This window comes from Panthera pardus, unplaced genomic scaffold (genome assembly GCF_024362965.1).
Source record: "Panthera pardus isolate Hobbes unplaced genomic scaffold, ASM2436296v1 HiC_scaffold_16, whole genome shotgun sequence".
NCBI lineage: Eukaryota > Metazoa > Chordata > Mammalia > Carnivora > Felidae > Panthera > Panthera pardus.
The window spans coordinates 124,009,560-124,033,162 of NW_026526721.1; the positions used below are offsets into that span (position 1 = coordinate 124,009,560).

At 36.7% G+C, this 23,603-nt stretch overlaps 1 protein-coding gene across 3 annotated transcripts in view; it reads right to left on the reverse strand.

Annotated features, from left to right (window-relative positions):
• ARMC8 (armadillo repeat containing 8) overlaps positions 1-23,603 on the reverse strand; it is a 107,356-nt gene that overhangs the window by 68,835 nt on the left and 14,918 nt on the right. For 2 of the 3 annotated variants that reach the window (XM_019437577.2, XM_019437587.2), the window contains exon 2: positions 9,939-10,015. The exons of the other annotated variant lie outside the window; for it this stretch is intronic. In XM_019437577.2, the coding sequence (XP_019293122.1) occupies positions 9,939-10,015 (77 nt within the window). The remainder of the gene's footprint in view (positions 1-9,938; positions 10,016-23,603) is intronic. 3 annotated transcript variants of the gene reach the window in all.

Genomic DNA, 23,603 nt, shown 5'->3' on the forward strand with positions numbered 1-23,603 from the left:
TTGCATTTGTCCTGTAAATAAAAAGAAGATTATACTTTTTATTATAAGTTATTTCATTTTGGGAAATCAGACCACCAGCACAGTGTCCACTCACAGTACTAGAGTTATCAATACCATACATCAGTCCACATTTTCAGCTCCTGCACTCACACTGCTGAAGTTTTCTAATGTATTCATGACTAAATGTTTACATATGGAAACATTATAAAGTATCTTAAAATTTTTTTTCACTTATACTATAAGCAGGGAAGGCATTATATTATTTTTGGAGTTATGTATGTGAGGAGTTTTATTATTACTAATTTAATTTCAGGGTAGTACAGGCGTCATTAACAAATATTTATGGGGGGGATCACGTCTGACAGTGTTAAGACCATCAGTATAGAGCCTCAAAGTTCTTAGCTCACCAATTTCTTTCGTATCCCCAATAAGTTCCTCTACATTCTCACACAGTGTCTCTTTTGACTCTTTCTAGGCAACAGAGCTCTAACATATACAGAAATGTTTTGTCAACTTTGAAACTTAGAATCCTAAAAAATTCTATAATTGGTAAACCATGATTTTGTAGAAAAACAGTGGAAAACAGGGAGAAAAAGCTACTTTAAAAAATCAACAAATGTTATAGTCAGCATGTGTTTCCAATACCAACCAAAATCATCGGCATTAAAAACCCTGATAATAATTATAATACCTTTTCTCCTTAATTACCTTCTTCAATTATGGCAGAAAAATACTGCTATGATGCAGTGATGTGCTGAAAGCGGATTCTTGCCACAAGTTTTTGAATGGCATTTTCCCAAGTTTGGAGCCAACCACTGTTGGCCTAGTCTTCCTCCCAGTAGCTCAGTGCCTGAAGGTAGGTCTATTTTTTTTCAGGGCCTTATCTGTTTCTCTCTATAAACCATCATTCAGATCTTCTACATGGTTCACAGGGGAAAAGTAAGAGTATTTTTTCATTTATGGGGACTAAGCTGAATGAAGCTTACTAGGGTTTTAACCAAGTTCTGATAGACAATTATAAAATCATGGGATATCAAAGCCTCACAGAACAAAGCATAGGCTTCTACCTCCTTATGGAGATTTACTTCTCAATCATCAACTTATAGACCCTAACTTAGCAGTTTACCATTTACTTTCGTCTTCTTGCCTTCTCTTAATGTGTTCTGTCTATACTAATGTAGCACATCCATTTGTCCAGCAGATATCTATTGAGAACTTATTTTTTTGCCAGGTACCATTCTCTATTCTGGAATTCCCAACAGGAACATTTCCCCAGATTTCTCTCCACTCTTCCTAAACTAAGCAGAAATGAGGTGTCCTTACATTACCTTATAAATGTGTTCCAAGTATCTGAAACCTCACAAAAGTAAATGTTTTTATAGACAAAAGCAAACCAAACCCCCTCCAAAACCAATTTTCCAGTTCTCTTAATAGTTCACAAAAAAGACATGAAGGAGGTAGCTGGTAGTTACAGAGTAAATGCAGACTGAAGAGAATACAATTACTAAAATGGACCAAGGTCTAAAGAAAATAATTCTTGCTACGGCTTTCGTAAGTAAAATAAATATATCTATGGTACATAATGAAGAGACCTTAACACCCAGCAAATAAATTCTCGTCAGGTGTTAACTATAAAGGGATACTAGAAGATCATTTCTATGAAATAGTTACAACCAAAAGAAATAATCATTAGCATATATACTTATCTGTAGCAGATCTAAATATGGTATAAGATTAAATCTCAGAGTCAGCCAGAGTGTAGCTATTTTCTCTCTCTTCTCCTTATCCCCCCCCTCACACCTTCCTGTGGCTAACTTTACTCATCTTTCAGGTCTGATCATAGATATTCATGTCACTTCTTCCAGGAAGCTTGCCCTGACAACTCCCAGGTCTGGGTTAGGTGTCCCTGCTAGCTACCCTCTATCATAGCACATTCATTATTTTGTTAGGATAGAGGTCTATTTCCTCTTGGGAGGCAAGAAAGCTAGTATGACCTGAAAATATCAGAGAGGTTACTATCAATGGATCACAAAATGCACCACAGAGAAATCCAGATTTCTGTAAAATGCAAACTCACAACTATCATCCAAGATGGGAGCACAAAAAAATTATGCAAAACTTATATACTGCCTTGAAGTTTACAAAGCATTCCATATCTATTATTTTATTTAATCTTCATCACAATCTTGAGTAATATTAACCCCATTTTACTGATGAGGAAGCTAAGAATCAGGTTTGGGGCTTTTCTCAGAGCTCCACATTAAATGATAGAGCCAGTCTCAATCAATGTCTTTTATGTCAAGTGTTTTTTCCATTACCTCCAGCATATCAGGCAATCAGAACAAACTGATCAAAAAGAAGTCAGCTAATGTATTTCCTTTTTCCTCCCGTGTTTCAATTTCACATTTTATACAAGATAAAAGCATTTCTCATTTTAAAGATATCCTTTTCCCAGTAGATCAAAGGAATATATCTCATATATACCAACTTTTTAAAAAATGTTTATTTTTGAGAGAGAAAGAGAAAGTGTGTGCATGCCCAAGCAGTGGAGGGACACAGAGAGAGGGAGATAGAGAATCCCAAGCAAGCTCTGTGCTGATAGCACAGAGGGGGCTCGAACTCATGAACTGTGAGATCATGACCTGAGCTGAAATCAAGAGTTGGACGCTTAACTGAGCCACCCAGGCGGCTCTCATTATCTACCAACTTTTAATACTCAAAGGAAAAAATGCCCTACTTATATACTACTGAAATTCAACAATTAAATTTTGAGCTCAGCACTGTGTTAGGCTCTATAAAGAATACGAAAGCATCACATAATGGGATGTTTGAAGAGTTTACAATCTTCTTGGGGAGATAAAAACAACACTAACAATGTAAAGCAGTGCTATATTATAAATCAAGTGCTTATAGGCCTGAGATAAATAGATGATCAGACAAGCTTACCAGGTTTTTAGGCAATGGCAGGAACTAAATGAACCTCAGAAAACGGCCAGGATTTAGATAGTGAATGGGAAGGGCAAATGGAAAAGCCATTCATAGAAGACCATATTGGAAATGAACACATCATATTTCTAGGGCAGGACCAGGAGCCTAGATTAAAAAGAAGTGTCCCTTTAAAGTGGGAATACTAAGCAGAACATATAGAAAAGTGATAGGGAGAAGAGACAAACTAAAGAGGGATAGATTAAGGAGCAATCAAGTTTCCAACAGAAAAAGCGTATCAAGGAAGCAGTGACTAAGGAAGGTAAGCTGAATGTGGATTGGATGGGAATGCAGATAATACTAGAGTCAAGAAAGGGAACTAAACGGCTGATGCCCTTCCTCTGTGGTCCCATAACTACTACCCTGTACTTATGATTACCACAGCATTCACTAACCAAACTATAGTGGACTGTCTATTTAGCTATCTGACTCCTTCACTAGACTTCTGGATCTTCCAGAGCAATGACTTTATTATTTATTTGTACACACTCTCACCCTATCACAATGCCTAGCACATGGTAGGCACTCAGTAAACGTTTGCTGAAGGAATTACACAATCCTTCCAGGTATCAGGTTATGCGAGACTAAGATGGCAGCCACGAGAATCATTACTACAGAGCACATTCTGAAGAAGCAGTTAATAAGATGATTTGATGGGTACAGGAAATCGGATATATATCTCAAGTGACTACTTCAAGTCTGAGTTCCTGGATGCAGAGAACAGTAGGAAGCTTGGAAAATAAGTCCCTTAACAAGACAAAGATCTATCTTGATTTTGGACACAATGAATTATCTTTGAGGTGAGACAAAAAATATCCAGGTAGGAAGCTAAAAGGTAAGCCTTGGGAATATCCCACTCTTTGAAGATGGGAGAAGAAGCCAATATTAAGATGTTACAAAAATGCATCTGTTAGGGTATGTTCTTAGCTAAAATCTACCTAGAATCTCTTATTTGCCCGCCAATAAATGGACTCAAGAAGCATCTACTTTTACGTGGAGGTTAACCTTTCTACTTCCTTTCTTTAGTCTGAAAGAGATTAATTTTCAGTGTGGAATAGAAAAAGGTTTAAATATTAAACCAATATGTACAGTGCCTACCAGAACTTCTGTCTAAATTAGAATATTAGGATAGTGATCAAAACCAAGAGAGAAAGTAAACACTGCACTTTGCAGTTAAACAATAAGAAAAAATTTTTAAAAGAACTGGGATCTAGACCTGCTGGGGAAAGTTTTAGTCAATCGGTCAAAACAGTGTAACAGCCAAAACAGCATAAATTTTAAATGAAAACCTAATACCTAAAAACAGAAAATTATCTTTAAAATCATTGAAGGCTGAAACCACAAGCTAAGGATCAAGTATATCATTTTCATTTTGAACCAGTATTACTTTTCACTTACCTGAAGAAGCTCCTGTTTGGAATATTGTACACTCAATTCTTGGTCTAACTGGTATGAAGTAGCCAAAAAAATACACTGGATACTGAAAACTACAAACTGATATAAACTTTGACCTCCTTCTGAAAACTCCCTGGTCATAAAGACAAAATCACATTTGTGGGTAGCTAGACTAAGGTGACATGGTGAACGACTTACAAAATTATTTGGACTTGCAAAATTATAAACATACTCACTCCCCTGTCCCTGTAATTATAATTATGATGTACTTTTTGGAGAATATAACATGCAAACACCCAAGTATAATAAGCTTTCCATTATCAAGGATGGTTAGGGAGTGAGATATGCTCATATTCTAATTAAAGTTACCAGTGCCACATGTGAACTGCCAATTGTAGAAGAATTAGATAACAGGACATTAGATAATATCCAAATTGAAATTATTTTTAACGTAAGGGTTTGATCCAGGAGGCACTTGAGAAATTTACAGTGAACTTCCCATTTTAAGTCAACTGAGGCATTTATTGTGTACCTGCTATACATACAAATTGAACAGAATTGAAAATGGACAGTACTTTAGGTCTTTTTTTTTTTAATAAATTACCCTATTGTGTAGATTTTTTGGAATGTACATGGCATTAGATACAGATCTAATTCACTAGCTCAGAAATTAGAAGTTAACATATTTAACTCTTTGTTTCATCAGTGTGTAGTTACAAATCACCCTACATTCTCTAAAAATGAAGAGTGCAATGTAATAACTGCATTAAAATAAATGCCAGATTTTAGAGCATAATAATAAATCTTTTTAACACATGTAATCATTCCAAAGAACATCAAAAATGTTAGAACATTATAATATGGCAGCAGTAAGTTAAATGTTCTACAAATATGACAAGATATATATACACATATGTATACAAATATACAGCTATTCTTGATATTCAAAATTAACAACACATATATAAACAGCTTACCTATCTGTGCATAAAACTGTATCATCTGATTTAATAATTCCTGGAAAAACTTGCCAACCTTTTAAATAGACTGAATGGTCTCAAAATACATAGGTTTAAACAAGTAAGACTTACAGTCATTCCATTTCATTTGGTATATGGTCATTTTTATTTATATTTGTCTACAACACTTTTAAAAGTAACTAACAGAACCATTTCTTTTGAATTATCCTAAAACTTATACTTTAATTAAAAACTTCTCAAAATCCAAAGCCTTGATTTTATGAAAGCTCATATCTTTAGCTCATGCAAGGAAAATGGGACATATCTATATTCTACTAAAACCAAAGGTACATAATTTCCTGGAACCAGAAAATCAAGTAATCATTACTAAAATAAACTTATATCATCAGCACATTAAAATATGTTGTAAAATAGGGGCTCCTGGATGGCTCAGTTGGTTGAGCATCCAACTCTTGATTTCGGCTCAGATCATGATCTCACAGTTTGTGGGACTGAACCTGTTTGGGCTCTGTGGTGACAGCACAAAGTCTGCTTGAGATTCTCTCTCCCCCGCCTCTTTGCCCTCCCCCCTGCTCATGTTCTCTCTCTCAAAATAAACAAACATTAAAAAATAATTTAAAAAAGGGGGGGGCACCTGAGTGGCTCAGTCGGTTAAGTGTCCAACTTCAGCTCAGGTCATGATCTCACAGTCCATGAGTTCAAGCCCCACATCGGACTCTGTGCTGACAGCTCAGAGCCTGAAGCCTGCTTCTGATTCTGTGTCTCCCTCTCTCTCTGCCCCTCCTCTGCTCATGCTCTGTCTCTGTCTCAAAAATAAATAAAAACATTTAAAAAATAATAATGATAATAAATAAAATACCTCAGAAAATAATTTTTAGAAGTGAATACTTGGTGAAAACCTCCCAACAATTCCACAGTACCCTCAACTGAGTTTAACAAGACATCCAGTCTAGTTTCCCCATTCTATTCAACTTGGAAACTACAAAGCCAGCCAAATTTGCTTATATCATTTTTTGCCTGTCAACACAGGGCCAAGTAGGGATATCTGATCTTTTCCTGGAGATTCACTATTTACTATAAAAACCAGATGAGGTGGTCTTATTTATCAAGTATTTTTTTTTTAAAGACCACAGTGTTAAGCAGCTTTGACAACCTACATAAAGAGTTGAACAGTTATTCTTCTTCAACTATGAGATTTAATTAACGTGGTTGACCTAATACACTAAAATATCCTTTAACTGTTTTTTAAAGTCATAAACAGATCTCCACACTAGAGGAAACTCAGAACTTGCAACCCAGTATAGTTTATTTGATGTAGCTACTCTGTTGTAGTTGCAGAGGCTACTATTTATGATATATATATAACTGACCTCCCTGCTTTCTCTACTCATATCTTACTCCTACCTAATGATCTTCTATTCAGTTAGGCATTTCAAACTTTGCTCTTTTAAGGTTTGCTTCTGTATTCAAACCTTTAATACAATAGGATCATTTAAAATTATGCTAAATATTGTACTACTAACAAAACAGTTATTTCTAGAGAACTCTTCATTTTTCAACAATTAAGACTAAGCACTTCTGTTGCTTAATACTATTTTTCAGAAAGGACATATTCACTAACTATGTAAAATGGTCCTTTATGACGTGGGTTTTCTGCAAAGAAGATCCCTATATGTATGGTAGGACTATGGCTCTAACACAGCTGAGTGGATTAGTTATACACCATGATGAAAAGTCCTCATTGGCCTTTAATTTCTTCAATTTTCTTTTTCCAGCTCATATGTTTTATATCTTCACAGTTATTCTTAAGAAAAATCAAATTTAAAGCTGGAAAAATGATAAAACTCTGGTTGTCCTATCACTAAAGCTAGTTGTCAATTTTTGAATGTCTTTGCAACTGGTTATTTTGGACGCAAATCTGATTACTTCAGCTTCTATCTTCTCCTTCCCTAAAATTAGGCTACCTTTGATTATTTACACTCTGTGGCTACCTCTCTGCTACCCATCTATTTTGGTCTAGTAATGGTCTCTGTATGACTCAATGATGGCTGTGTAATATGTCTAAAAAGGAAAAAATCGGTCCCCTCTCTTCCTAAACATCATTTTGGCTCCCCTTTTCTTCTATCAATATTGTACTATTCTGGTATTAAGGTTACTTAATAAAATGTTAAAAATAGTTCACATTTTATTCTCTTAAGTACAATTAATTTTCAGACAGTGACAAAGTTTAGGACAGAACTGAGTCAGAAAGCATAAATTTTCTCTCTGGAGACAAGGACAGGTTATCAAATCACCCTACACATATCTGTATAAGGCCAGCTCTATTGTGACATAAAGTGAAAAGATTTGGGGTAATCTATGCCTTTCAAATTTTAAACAGATTTTACTATTGTTAAGAAGCAATTGCGTATACTGGAATATGTTACCACTTGCATTCTCTTGTCCTAGCCCCTCTCCCTCTTCTGTTAGTTTGAATTGTTTTTATGTTTGTATTTTTATTTTTCTTTCTCTTCTTTGAAAAGAATCATCCTATTTTTGAAGTTGTTTTATATTAGGGTCAATAATGACTAAGCACTTAAGTGCCAATTTGTGGGTATCTACAACATACCAGGCACTGGATTTTTTACCTCTGACTTAATTCTTACAACTTGGCAAAACAGGCATATTACACTCCCTTTACAGATGATGAAGTTGAGGCTCAAGGAAATTATGTAACTTGCCCAAGCACACAGCTAGGAAAGACCTCCACTAGGAAATGTCAAGAATTCAACCTCCTATTGTCCAACTCCAAAGACCATACTCTTTGCACTCCATGATCCCTCCATAAAAACCTTTCTCATCTATTTCAGCTAACAGCTTAGTCTTCAAGACTTGATAACTTTAAGAGGCACTAAGGCCATCAAGCTTCACCTTAGGTGGTTCATTATAATATGCTCTTCCCACAGTATTTTATGCCTTATTTATCAACTTTCAAGAAGCTATAGTGTTCTTTGATAAATGAGAAATTTCTCAAAGTAACAAGTAACACCTAAATTAGCTACTCATTATCAGATACAAGTCAAGATAAAAGTCACACAGAAATCTTGATTGACAAGATTAGCTTTTCTCCTAAATAACCACTGTAGCAATCATAATAAAAATGATAATAACGTCATCTTCTATCATTCACAGAATACTTAATTGGTCTGATATTTTCAGCTAAACTACTTACTGAACAACCCTAAATAATATCTAGGATTACTAATATACAAAAACTATCTGCCTAAAGAGGAGTATTAATCAAACCTATCCCCACAACTAATCTCTGTGTGTAGGTACAACCCAAACAGATTTATTTAACGAATGGATTTAATACCACTTTTCCTGGCAATAACCAAATTAGTTTACAAAGGGGCTGATTAAATCATTACAAAGTCTCCTAGTTAAGGGGACAAAAGCAAAGTCAACATAATGAGAAAACAAGAACTATAATCTCCTGTTTCTGTAAACTGAGAAAACGTGAAGATAAAGTGTCAAGTATGCCAGGTGGGTCTACATCCAGCTTCTCACCTTTTCCAGCTCATTTTGAACAGTCAAGCAGCCTTACTCACTTTTATCTTGCCCCCACTTTACAAATCCACATCCCAAGATATGCTTTATACAACGCCCTTTTTGTTGGGGTCAGGGTGGGATGAGGTAGGGGGAGAATTACAATCTGTAGAGATTTTTATAAACAAAGCATCCTAGTCTTTCCATGACTGAGCAAAAGTTAAACTGAAAGTACTATTTGGCTGATAACACTAACAGGGTAAGAGGAGAATAAAGTGATTCATGTGTACTATCCCAAATGTCCTGACCTGTTTTTCTCTTCTCCTTCCCCTGGCCACAGTTCAGGCCTGTGGGCGCTCCATATCTGCCAACCCTAAAAGGAGTCTTAGGCTAGACTTTCTTCTTTAGAAGTCATGTGTTAAGAGCATAATTATCTGCTCTTGGGATAGAAAATTCATCTTTCAATCACTTGCAATCTTATCACACTTGTCTGACTTAACTTTTTATTTAAGTATTATCACCTTGGGTATGTTGCTTAAAAATGTTTTCTCTCATTAAACACTAGGGAATTTTGGAGAAAAGAAGGGCATTTTATCAAGAATTTATTTAACTTTTCTAATGACTGCTTTCTAAATTCTGAGATTTAAAACATCAGTAGAAGAGTCAAGCCTTACAATCAATGAGTTAACCAAAAACAAAACAAAAAAACCCTACTGACATTCTCCCAGCCCTTTCCAATTATAAAAGATCATCAATTTTATTCCCTTGCTTTTGCTGTATATTAAAGTCACAAAAGCATTCTCCAAAAAAAAAAAACAACCATGTTTTAAAATGGTAAAACAGGTATTCCATAAAAAAGTTAACCATGTCAGTTAACAACTACCAGACAACTCTTTACAGTACAATATTAAAGTTATGAATACCAAGGGATCTTTCCAAAATGGAAGAAAAAAGTTCTAATCCTGCATTTTCAGAATTATAATATTTGGCAAATTCAAACACAAAAACAAACAAGACTTTTTGATAGACTCTTAAATACATACTACTTACATGACACCTTGTAGAACTTTCTGGGGATCAGGGTCAAATAGCCTGTCAACATAGTGGCGACTGCTAGCTGTTACTTCCTAGAAAGTGGGGGGAAAAATTATGACATCTGAAGCCATGCAAATCACAAATTCACAGCATCACCCACATCAAACAGCTATTTAATTTAAGGCAGATGCATTAGAATTTCTATAAAAATACTTACTATATTAATCATTCTCAGAAAAGCTTGTGACAAGATAAATAAGATGGGGAAGAGAGAAGATACCTAGTTCTCACTAAAACCGTAATTAGACAGTGAGATCTTTGTGGCGATCCCTGCCAGCTTTGCCAACAGAACTGGGCATAAGTATTAAGAAGCAAGGTAAGTTTCTTAATCAACTGTTGGATGTCACCTTCATATGAACAACAGATAGGAGTATTGCTTCTGTTCAGTACCCACTAAAGGGAGAGAAAATCTGGCTCTCAGCAAGGAAAAACGGGGAAGCACTTGATAAACAGTCCAAGAAGGGTAGTTCACAGGCAAGAGGAAGACATCCAGTCTGATGCAGAGAAGCTACGATGATAGGAAGCAGACATATGTAGGAAGAAAAAGAAAAAAAAAAAAAAAAAAAAAAAAAAGGTAAACGAGTTGTCACACTTTCTGTGAGGGATTTATCAAGTCCAACAGAGTTATCTAGTCTGAGATGGCTGAGGCTATGTAGAAAGGGGGGAGTTAAACATAAAGAGCAAGCAGAGACACTTACCTCTTTTTATTTGTACTGTGGAATTTCCTCTATTATATTATTTTCTGTAATACTTTAGGGGGGCAATATTTTTTATATTTAATTTTCATTACTTAACTTTTTAAGATTTTCTTTAAGTAATCTCTACACCCAACAAGGGGTTCAAACTCACAACCCCAAGATGAAGAGCAGCATGTTCTACTGACTGAGCCAACCAGGCACCCCATTTTTTTTTTTTAAAAAGAACATATGTTTAAGAACTAGAGAAAAAGAATTTTTGTCCCTTCTGTTTCTTTCTGATGGCTGCTGAAATATGCCCCTGTACTGCCACCCATTCACAATGAATTATCATGGAGAGGAATAAATACCGCTCCATTTTACCCAGAACCCCTAATCAGAAACAGCTAATTGACAAGACACAGTGCCAGCTTAAACCTCTGAGTCACCAAAAATATCTCTGGAGAAAAACTGCACAAACTCTAATTTCCTGATAGAATTAATTCAAAATCTAAACATTTTTTTCCTATTATGAGCTTGCTACCAAAATATCCTCATAAGCAACCCAAATGCCTGCTTTTAGTATGCACTCCATTTATAAAGAACAAACAGTGGCAGCAAACAAGCAAAACTGGTAGAAATACTTGTGCCCAACAGATACCATTAAAGTACCTGCTAACAGGATTTGGTTTACTGAAAATAACAGAATCAGAGAGTTAGAAGGATTCTTAATAAGTATTTGTTCCAATCCCTTAGCTAACAAATGAGGGATGGATCTTTACTCTGATGTGAGATTACCAAAGTTTAAGTAGGGATGCAAACAACAGTACAAATACATCAAAAAATAATATATCAAGAGCAAAATCCAGAGTAAAACTCAAAATAGTATTCCTATAATATAAACAATGAGTTTTGTCACTCCACTTGAACATATGTGCTTCCCTGGGTTTCCAACATTGTAAGTCCTTCTGAGTACCTCAGACCCTTAGTTTCCCTTCTATCCAGGGACTGATCTTCAGTTTTACTGTTCCTCTTCACGTTCTCTCTCACAGCTCTGGATCTCTTGCCTCTCAATGTGGTTTGGAAAAGGTGCTTGGGTTTAAGACTTGTATCTTAAAAAACTTAAGTTCCACCCACGAACAGCAACTCTCTTTACTACTCTGTACCTGGTTCATTCAATTTTATAAGCACTGAATACCTGCTACATGCAAGGCACTGAGGAAGGCATTAAAGATTTTAAATTTAGCAAGGCATGGTTCCTGCCCTCAAGAATTAATTCTCTACTGCAATTGTGTTTACACCTTTATATTCCCTACTAGAATATAAAACAGAAGTATAAACATATATAGGCAGCACTGAGGAGAGAGTTAGTAAACTAGGAGAATCTGTGATGAAGGCTTCTTAGAGTAGTTTTGTCAAACAAATAAGACAAGGGAAGAAAGAATCAGTGTCCCAACACAGCCATAGTGCATATGAAGCCAACACATATATACCATTAGCAAGTACATACCAGTTGCTGGCAGTGAGAAAGAAGGGAGGATAGATGACATCAAGAATGTAAAACACAAAAGGCTAACCAACAGGTGGCCCATAATTGGAGTACAGATTGTCTTTTGGTCACAGTTCTATGCTAGGTGCCAAAGAAGACACAAAAGTATGTTACAGCAGAACCTTGCATTTAAGGGGCTTGTAATCTAGAAGGGTGTCAGGCATGTACACACACACAAAAAAACAATCCTCTGAGCTAACTAGGTAGCAGTGAGCTAAGGGGATATAGTCACAAATTCAATTTTACTCTGTGCTTTTGCCTAACATATTCATTGATTTGTCTGTATGGGACAGTTCTTTTATTTTACTGCTTCCCTTTATAGACTAGGCACCTCTCCCCTTTCAGCCCTCTTCTCTTTCAAAAAGCAACCTGGAAATTTAAGAATTTGGGAAAGAAGTCAATTGATAAAGAAAGTAAACAAACTGGCCAGGGAAAGCTTCTCTAAGAAGGTGATATTTGAGCAAAGACCTGAAGAAGATGAAGGAGTAAGTCATGTAGCCACCCAGGGGTGAAGCTGTTCAGGCAGAGAATGCCAAATGCAAAGGCTCTGAAATTGGAAGTATCTTCTGTGATCAAACAACAGGAGGCCATTATAGGTTGGCGCAGAATGAGTGAAGGAGAAAGCCACACAAAATAAGTTCAGAGAAGAGGGGCCAGATGGTAAAGAGCTACACTGTCCAATATGATGGCCACTGGCCTCATGTGGCTATTGAACATCTGAAATTTGGCTAAGAACTGAACTTTAAATTTCTTTTTCTGGGGGGGAGGGGGAGCGGGAGGAGGGGCAGAGAGAGAGAGAGAATCTTAAGTGTGCTCCGTGCTCAGCAAGGAGCCCAATGTGGGGCTCAATCCCACAACCCTGGGATCATGACCTGAGCCAAAATCGAGTTGGATGCTGAGCCATTCAGGTACCCTGAATTTTACATTTTTTAACTTTAATTAATATGTAAAATTTTAAAACTTGGATTTAAAGACTGGATTCGGTTATTAGGAAACTTTTAAGAATGTCTGGAACTACTTGGGTATGTATATCTACTTGTTTAACTGTAAACTGTATGAAACCGAAATGCCAATCAAGTATTTCCAATCAAAATTTGGCATCCAAATTGTATAAAATACACACCAGATTTTGAAGACTTGAGATAAAAAAGTAAAATAATTTAATAATTCCTTATGTTGTGTTTTGAAATAAAATTTTAATACATTAGTTTAAGTTAGATATATTAAGATTAATTTTTTCTTTTTACTTCTAGAGCATGGCTGCTAAAAACTTTAAAATTATACGTGTAGGTTAAATTAGTTTTCCACTGGATAGGGCTGGGATAGAGCCCTGTTAGTCACTGTAAGGATTTTGCTTTTTATGGTTTGAATTGGGACGCCATTAGAGTTTCGGGAAAAGAGAGACATGAACTGACTTGTTTTAAAAGGATCACTCTGGGGGTGTCTGAGTGGCTTAGTCAGTTAAGCCTCTGACTTCGGCTCAGGTCATGATCTCGCGGTTCATGGGTTCGAGCTCCACATCGGGCTCTGTGCTGACAGCTCAAAGCCTGGAGTCTGCTTCAGATTCTGTGTCTCCTTCTCTCTCTGCCCCTCCCCCACTCACACTCTGTCTCTGTCCTTCTCTCAAAAATAAACATTAACAAATAATAATAAATAAACAAAAAAATAAGTAAATGGATCACTCTGGTTGCAATCTTAGAAACAGACAAACGCATGGAAGGGGATGGAGGACAAAAGCAGGGAGACGAGTGGGAGGCTGTTTCAGTATCAGAAATGCTGTTATTTCAGAGAGATGATGGTAGCCTGGACTAGGACAAGAGTTTTGAAGGTAGTAAAGTTCACTCAGATTCCAGATAAACGTTGAAGTTGAAATGACTACCAAATTGGATATGCTGTCAGAATAGATATGGGCTATGAAAGAAGAGAGGAGCCAAGAGTAACATTTAAGGTTTTTTGCCAGAGTATCCAGAAAGATTTGAGGTGTCAATTAATGAGCTAAGTACGACTGTGAGTGATGCAGATTTGAGAAAACCAAAAATTCAGTTTTGAATATGTTAGGTTTGAGAATTTTATTAGCCATCCAAATGAGAATGTCAAGTTGGCAGCTGGATATAGGAATCTAGAATTTAGGAGAGAGTAGTGGGCTAGAGATACAAATCAAGGAAGTGTCAGCATGTGAATGGGATGAGTTCACTAAGGGAGTTCACTTTACCATGATAAAGCAAGGTCAGAAGAGCGAATGCTGGAGCACCTGGATCAAGAAGAATTCCCCAAATGAGAGAATGTTTCAAGGAGAAAGTAATCAAATATCCCACATATGAATAAAGTACAGCATAAGATGATGACTAGGGCCTGATACAAAAATATGGAAGTCATCAGCAACCTTGATAAGAGCAGTAGAGGCAGACTGGTGAAGCCAATGACCACTTGAAGAGGGCATAAAAGAAAACAGGAAAAGAGGAATTAGAGAAAATACAACTCTTTCAAGGAGTTTCATTTTGCAAAGGAGAGTGAAGAAACAGACTAGTAGCTAGAGGGAGAAGTGGAGTCAGGAGACCATTTTTTTTAAAGATGGAATTAATTAGAGCATAGTTATTCACTGATGAAAAATCTTTTTTAATTTAAACATTTTTAATGTTTATTTTTTAGAAAGAGAGACAGAGCATCAGCCAGGGAGGGGCACCAAGAGAAGGAGACAGAGAATCCAAAGCAGGCTCCAGGCCCTGAGCTGTCTGCATAGAGCCCAATGTGGGGCTCAACCCCACGAACTGTGAGATCATGACCTGAGCTGAATGAAGTAGGACACTCAACAAACTGAACCACTCAGGCGTCCCTGGAAACTTTTTTAATAGAGAAAAAATATGCTGCAATGAGGCAGGAGAACTTTTGGAGCAATGTTCATGAATAATTGAGAGGGAACAAGATTTACTGACCAAGTAGAACATGGAACGTATAATAACTAGAGAGAATTAAGAAGATGGATATGGCAGTGAGCGCTTGTCTCTAATTATTCCTATTTTTTGAGAGTAAAAAATGGTGAGAGTGGGTGGGGACGTGGGTGGTTTGAAAAAAGGAGGAATAAGAAACCGAATGGGCCAGGAAAATGTACCAGGATTGCCAGGCAGCACTAGCCTTCTTGAGGTTCATAATTATGAATTTAAACTATGACCAGTCAGCATGGCTCTTTTTTCCCCAGCAACATTAAAATGTACAGAAGTAGGCATGAAAAAGAGAGCTGAATTTAACCAGGGTTGGAATTTCATCACTCAAGGATGACAAAGCTAGGGGAAGGGGTCAGCTGAGTTGAAGATATATACAAAGTTGTGATTGTAATGATGGATCTACTGAAGGCCAGTAAAAGAGTGGTAGGACTAACAGACTCTAGATAACAAATGGACTCAAGGATTGTTGACAATGGAGCAGTGGAAGGAGTGGCTTGGAAGGACAGAAGGTGGTGGCTAGGATACCTGAAATTGAGATTATGGACGAACTTTAGTTATCAAGTCAAGGTCTAGGAAATGACCATGGGAACAAGTACCTCAAGGCAGGATGGAGGATATGGTCATTGGGGAAGCCTACAGCTTAAGAAAAATTATCTACATAGGCAATGAAATTTCCATATTTCCATAAATCATCACACAAGTAGGTCTAGAGAAAGTGACTGTGAGCTACGAGCTAAATCTTAAAGAAATGAAGGAGAATGAGCCTATAGATGCACAACAAGGTAGAGTCAGAGAAGATACAGATCAGGACTATTTAGAGAAAAGGGAAAGACAGGGGTCTGAAAAGAGTAATGAGGAGCAAGTCTATTTCCATCTCTAGAGATAGAGGGATATCAAAGACATGGAAGGAAAAACAGCCACCAGCTGAAGTTTACAAAAGAAAGCTGGGAAAAAGTGTCACCAGAGGAACTCCCAGGTCAGTCTAAACAAAAAAGATGAAAGAAATGTTCAGAGAAGCAGCAGGAGAAAGACCAAGGGATGTGGATAGAAAACTAAAAAGACAGTTATATGGGCATACAGAATGACCCTAGACACCTGGACTTTTTGTGGTAGTTAATGTAAACAGATATAAAGAGCTTAATCCTGATGATCTCAAGGGAAAAAGAAGTGTGGCTATGATACTGGGGAGGAGTGGAAAGAGCTTTGGGGCTCTTCTTCATTCTTGCCAACAACAGTGCAGGGAGGGACAGTTTGATCTGGGCACTCCTTATTTACTCCAGAAATAGGAGAAGCACTGGGGTTCCTTCTTCCCTCCTGCCCATAGAGATAAGAGGATTAGGAGGGTTTCTGATGTCCTGTCCTTTCAAGATGTGACTTCACTTTCAATTCAAAACACCAATGCCCTTTTAAATTGCTTCCTGTAACTTCAGGTAGCTAAACACATGGTGAATCTTCCATTCCTCCAACTGACCGAGTGAATGTGCCAAGCAGCCAACTAAAGCTCAGGATACAGTCTGTGTCCATAAAGGAGAGCAAAGCTAGCCAGGGTCAGACTGTGACCTCCGCAATTTGGCACAAGGCTTCAAACAAATGACCTAACAAGTCCTTAAAAGCTGGATCTGAACTCATTTTATGCATTCAAAGCTGCAGTAAAGCTACTACAAATGTATATATAAAACCCCTGTTGCATTTTATACTTACTAGCACTCCCTGAAATTATATTACATGAAAAGGTACATGGGTACCTTTAGCAGAAAGTTTGTAGATACCAAATTTGTGAATCAGAGTTAATTCTAAGAAGAGTTGAATCCACCGTGTGTACAAACAGGTATTAATCATTAAAAAGAAAGAGAAGCCTGAAGCAAATTTCTTTTTGTAGGAAAACAAAAACAGAAACAGGTAATAAGCTGCATTCCATTATGGAGAAGTACTAAGGAAAGCAATTTCCCTTTTATTAGGGTGACCAACTATGACAGACAGCCTCTAAGATGGCCCCCAATGATACCTACCCCCTGGTATTCAAACCCTGTGAAATGTGTTCTCTTGAGTGAAGACTGGACTTAGTAACTTGATTCTAGCAAACAGAATGCAGTGGAGGTGACGGGATGTCATTTCAGAGTTGGGTGTGTGTGTGTGTGTGTGTGTGTGTGTGTGTGTGTGTGTGTGTGTAAGGCCAGCTGCCATGCTGTGCTATGGAGAGGCTCACATGGAATGGAACTGCAGGAAGCCCCTAGCCGTCGGCCAGCAAGGAACCGCAAGTGCCCACATGGAACGAAATCCTGCCAATAACCATGTGAGTGAGCTTGGAAATAGATCCTCCCTCAGTTGAGCCTTCAGGTAAAACATGGTTCCTCCTAACACCCTGACTGCAGCCTCTCAAGAAACTTTGGGGCAGAGGTACTGACTAAGCCACACCTGAATTCCTGACCTACAGAAATTGTGAGATAATAAGTATAAGTTTTAAGCAGCTAAGTTTCAGGGTAATTTGTTACACAATACAATAAATAACTAATACACCTTCAATTTTTTCATCCAAAATAGGATAATTTTAAAGAGTGAACGAGAGCACTATTAATCGTTATCACAAAGTAACAAACATAAACGAAGAGTGCTAGAAACAAAGTAGGCTGTACGATCATCCTACTTTTAATCCTTCTTTAGTAGTACCTAAGAGGAAAAACTTAGAGATACCTCAGAAAACTGGCCAGACAATCCTGAAAAGGCAAACTAAAACAGTCTCTAATTACCCTTCTGAATAAGACACAGACAAGGCACTTTCTCACAGCACTGCTGAAGCCTATAGGTAATCACAGAAGACATTTTTCTGCTGCCTCTCTGAAGCCTTTGAGTCTGCCCCACCCAGCTGCCACACTCTCCAGCTGCCTTGCTGAAGCCAGCGGACACACAATCCACACAGGGAACATCTCGATTGCCTCGCCCTGATGACCAAGAAGGGTGGCTTTCCAGAGCAGCACAGGACTATACAACTGGATAGAGAGCTCCTGGCAGGCCACCACCCCCAGGACACTGCAGAGACAGAAGGAAGACTGAAACACAACACTCTTCATGTGAAAAAAGCCTATTTGCTTGGCATAGAGCTTCAGCCTGAAGGCCAGGCATCAAATTTCCCACACACTAGAGGCTAAAAAGGTACTCCCAGGGAGACAACATACTTGTCCACCACCTGGGCCTTGGGCTCAGCAAAACTTCCCAGTAATGAGTTTATACACTTGTCTGGAGCCCAGACTTTTGCAACTGTTGCCTTATGGACACCTCTAGATCCTATGGTCTGGAGGCCCACAGGAACTACAAATGTAGCCCCACAGGACTGCATATATTTGCACAGTTGAAAAACTGCTGCCTGAAGGTCTGGCTTCCAATCAGCCTGAAACTAGGTGCTAAAAGAGATTCCTTCTCTTGGATTGCTCACAGGTCTTGGCACATCCTCAATAACAGGGGCTTATCAAGAATAAATCAGGCAGTTTAAACAATCACAAAAGTACAAGAGACAACCAAGAGCTAGTCAAGGTTGAAGGATAAGGATCAGAACCTACATAAAACCACTCCTTCAAGACTGAGAAAGGTAGCTGCTTTGCCTGACAGAAACAAGTGCAGATAATCAAACAAAATGAGGAAACAGAGAAATATGTTCCCAACAAAAGACAACAAAACCTCAGAACAAGACCTTAATGATATGGAGACAAGGAATCCACCTGGATAAGGAATTCAAAATAATGGTCATAAAAATGTTCATGGAACTTGGAAGAATGGATGAACACAGTGAGAACTTCAACAAAGCCAAAGCACCAAAGAAAAGTCACAGGGCTAAAGAATACAATAACTGAACTGAAAAACGCACTGGAGAGGTGCAAACAGCAGACTGGATGAAGTAGAAGTACACATCAGTGAGCTGGAAGATAAATCAATGGAACTCACCCAAACAGAGCAGCCAAAAGAAAAATAATCTTAAAAAATGAAAATAAGGGATCTCTGGAACAACATCAAGTAGAATAATATTTGCATTATAGGAAGTCCAAGAAGAAGAAAATACAGATAAAGACACAGCAAACTTACTTGAAGAAATAATGGCTGAAAATTCCCCTAAAGAAGGAAACAGACATTCAGGTCCAGAAAGTCTAGAGAGTTCCAAAGAAAATGAACCCAAAGACAGCCACACTAAGACATATTATAATTAAAATATCAGAAGTTAGAAATAAAGAATCTTTTTTCCTTTTTGTTTTTGAGAGACAGAAGGAGCATGAGCAGGGGAAGGCGAGAGAGAGAAACTTGAAGTAGGGTCCATGCCCAGCTCTCAGCCCAGAGTGGGGCTTGATCCCACAATGTGAGATCGTGACCTGAGCCAAAATCAAGAGTTGATCAACCGAATAAGCCACAAAGGTGTCCCAAAAGAGAATCTTAAAAGCATCAGGAGAAAAACAAATTGTTATGTTCAAGAGAAATCCCATAGGCTATCAGATTTCACAGCAGAAAGTTTGTAAGCCAGAAGGGAGTGGCTTGATATATTCAAAGGGCTGAAAGGATAAAAACCTCCAACCAAGAATACCCAGCAAGATTACCATTCACATTTGAAGGACAGTTTTCCAAACAAACAAAAGCAAAAAGAGTTTATCACTATTAAGCCATCCTTACAAGAAATTAAAGAGACTTCTTTAAGCTAAGAAAAAATGACACTAATAACAAGAAAACATACAAAACTAAAAATTCTTACTGAAAAAGGTAAATAAATATATAGTAACAATAGTGGATTAATCACTTATAAAACTAAGATGGTTAAGATAAACATGGTAAAATTAACTAAAACTACAATAATTAGTCAAGAGATACTAAAATAAAAAGATGTAAAAAGGGGCATAAAATGTAGGGTGGGAGAAAATAAAATTATAGTTTTGTAATGTATTCAAATTTAAGTTGCTATTAACTTAAAATAGATTATTACATACCCAAGATAATATGTGTGAATTTCACGGTAACCACAAAGCAAAAAACTTAGAGTAAACACACAAAATGAGGGGGCACCTGGCTGGCCTAGGTGAGTATATGGCTTTGACTCAGGTTGTGATCTTGCAGTTTGTGAGTTTGGGCCAGCATTGGGCTCTCTACTGTCAGTGCAGAGCCTGCTTTGGATCCTCTCTCTCCCTCTTTATCTGACCCTCCCCCAATTGTGTTCCCTCTCCCTCTCTCAAAAATAAATAAAACATTAAAAAAAATTTTTTAATGCACAAAATAAGAAAGAAATCTAAACACTAAAGAAAGTCATCAAACCACAAGGGAAAAGAGAAAAACAAGGACAGTGAAGAACTAAAACACAGCCAGAATACAATGAACAAAATGGCAAAAAGTACATACCTATCAATAATTACTTTAAAAGCAAATGGACTAAATTCTCCAACCAAAAGACATAGAGTGGCTATATAGATTTTTTTTTTTAAAGGACACATCCATACCTTGCCAACAAAAGACTCAATCCAGAGGACAAAAACACACAGAGACTAAAAGTGAAGGAATGGAAAAAGATATTCCATGCAAATAGAAAAAGAAAACCAGTGTAGTGATTCTCTTATTAGACAAAATAGACTTCAAAACAAAGACTGTAATAAGGGACAAAAAGAGGCACTACAAAATAATAAAGAGGTCAATCCAACAAGAAGATACACCATTTATAAATATATATTCACCCAACAGAGAAGCTCCAAAATACTTACAAATATAAATAAACATAAAAGGAGAAAAAGATAGCAAAACAATACAAATAGGGGATTTTAACACCCCCCCCCACCGGCCTTAAATCAATGGATTGATCATCCAGAGAATCAGTAAGAAAACATTGGTCCTGAATGACATATTAGACCAGATGGACTTAATAGACATATACAGAATATTTCATCCCAAAGCAGCAGAATATACATTCAAGTGCACATGAACATACTTCAAGATAGCTCATGTTAGGCTACAATACAAGACTCAATTTCAGGAAGACTGAAATTATATGTAAAGCATCTTTCTGACCACAATGGTATGAAACTAGTAATCAATTAGAAGAAAAAAACTGGAAGAACTACAAATACATAGAGATTAAACATGTCACTGAACAACTATTGGGTCATAGAAGTAACAAAAAAAATACCTAGAGACAAATGTAAACAGAAATACAACATATCAAAATCAATCAGATGCAGCAAAAGCGGTTCTAAGAGGGAAGTTCATAACAATACAGGTCCACCTCAAGAAACAAGAGAATCTCAAATAAATAACTTTATACTAAAGGAACTAGAAAAAGAACAAAGCCCAAAGTTAGCAGAAGGAAGGAAATAATAAAGATCAGAGTGGAAATTAAACAAAGACTAAAAGACAATAAAAAAGGTCGACAAAATTAAGAAACAGGTCTTCAAAACGATAAACAAAATGGACACACTTTTAGTTGGACACACGAAGAAAAAAAGAGAGAAATTCAAATGAAATTAGAAATGAAAGAAGCCAAGTTACAACTGATACCACAGAAACACAAAATCATGGGACTACTATGAACAATTATATGCCAACAAATTAAACACAGAAGAAATGGATAAACTTCTAGAAATTTAAAATATTCCAAGACTGAATCATGAAGAAATAGAAAAGCAGAATAGACTGATTACTAATGAGAACATTCAATTAATAATCAAGAACCTCCCAACAAACAAAAGTCCATGATCAGAGAGCTTTACTGGTGAATTTGAGAAGATTTAACTCAAAGATTTAATATGATTCTTCTCAAACTCTTCCAAAAAACTCAAGAGGAGGAAGCGCTTCCAAACACATTTTATGAGACCAACATTACCCTGATACCAAATCTGGATAAGGACACCACAAAAAAAGAAAATTACAGGCCCAACATCCCTGATGAACACAGATGCAATAATCCTCAACAAAATATTACCCAACCAAACTCTACAATATATTAAAAGGATTATACATTATGATCAAATGGGATTTACTCCAGAGATGCAAGAATGGTTCAACATCCAATAATTAATGTCAAACATATTAAAATTAAAGATAAAAATTACATGACCATCTCAATATACACAAAAAAAAACATTTGACAAAATCCAACATCCATTTATTTAAAAAAAAAACAAAAACAAAAACCTCTAATATTGGTTATATAGGAAACATGCTTCAAAATACTAAAGGCAATACATGACAAACCCACAGCTAAGATCATACTCAGTGGTGAAAAGCTGAAAGCTTTTCCACTAAATCAGGAACAGAACAAACAGCCCATTCTTTCCACTTGTATTCAACATTGTACTGGAAGTCTCAGTCACAGCAATTAGGCAAGAAACAGAAATAAAAGGCATAATATTAGAAAGAAAAAATCAAAATTGTCACTACTTGCAGGCAATATGATACTATATATAGAAAATCCATAGATTCCACCAATAAACTATTAAAACTAATAAATGAATTCAGTGAACTTGTGGGATAAAAGTAATAAAAATAATGAACTATCAGAAAGAAAACAATCCCAATCATAATTGCATCAAAAAAGAATGAAAACTTTAAGGCACAGATGAAAGAAACTGAAGACACAAACAAGTATTCTGTGCTCATCAAGTGGAAAAATCAATATTGTTAAAATATCCATACTACCCAAAGCAATCTACAGGTTCAATTCAATCTCTCAAAATTCCAAGGACATTTTTCATAGAACTAGAACAAATAATTCTAAATTTTGTATGGAACCACAAAAGACCCAAAACAACCTGGGGGGGGGGGGGGCGGGGAGGGAAACTAAGAGTTATCATGTTCCCTGGTTTCAAATTATACGACAAAGCTTTAGAAATCAACACAGTACGGTAACAGCACAAAAACAGACACATGTATCAACAGAAAAGAGCCCCGAAATAAACCCAATTCTATGTGGTCAATTAACTTCTAACAAAGAGTCAAGAATATACAGTGGGAAAGGACAGTCTCTTCAACAAATCATGTTGGGAAAACTGAACAGCTACAATACAAAATAATAAAAATGGACCACTATTAAAAAAAAAAATGGAACACTATTTTACTGTATACATAAAAACAACTCCAAGTAGATTAAAAACTCAAATGTACAACCTAAAACCATAAAACTCCTAGAAGAAAACATAGGTGGTTAAGCTCCTTGACAATGGTCTTAGCAATATTTTTTATATCTGACTCCAAAGGCAACAGAAAAAAAATCAACAATAAACATATATGAATACATCATCCTAAAAAGCTTCTACACAGCAAAGGAAACAAAAAGGCAACCTACTAAATGAGAGAAGATATTTGTAAATCATATATTCTATCAAAGGTTAACAGCCAATACATACAAAGAACTCATACAATCCCGTAACAAAAAAAATCCAATTAAAAAATGAGCAGAGAATCTGAATCGATATTTTTCTAAGAATATACACGATGGACA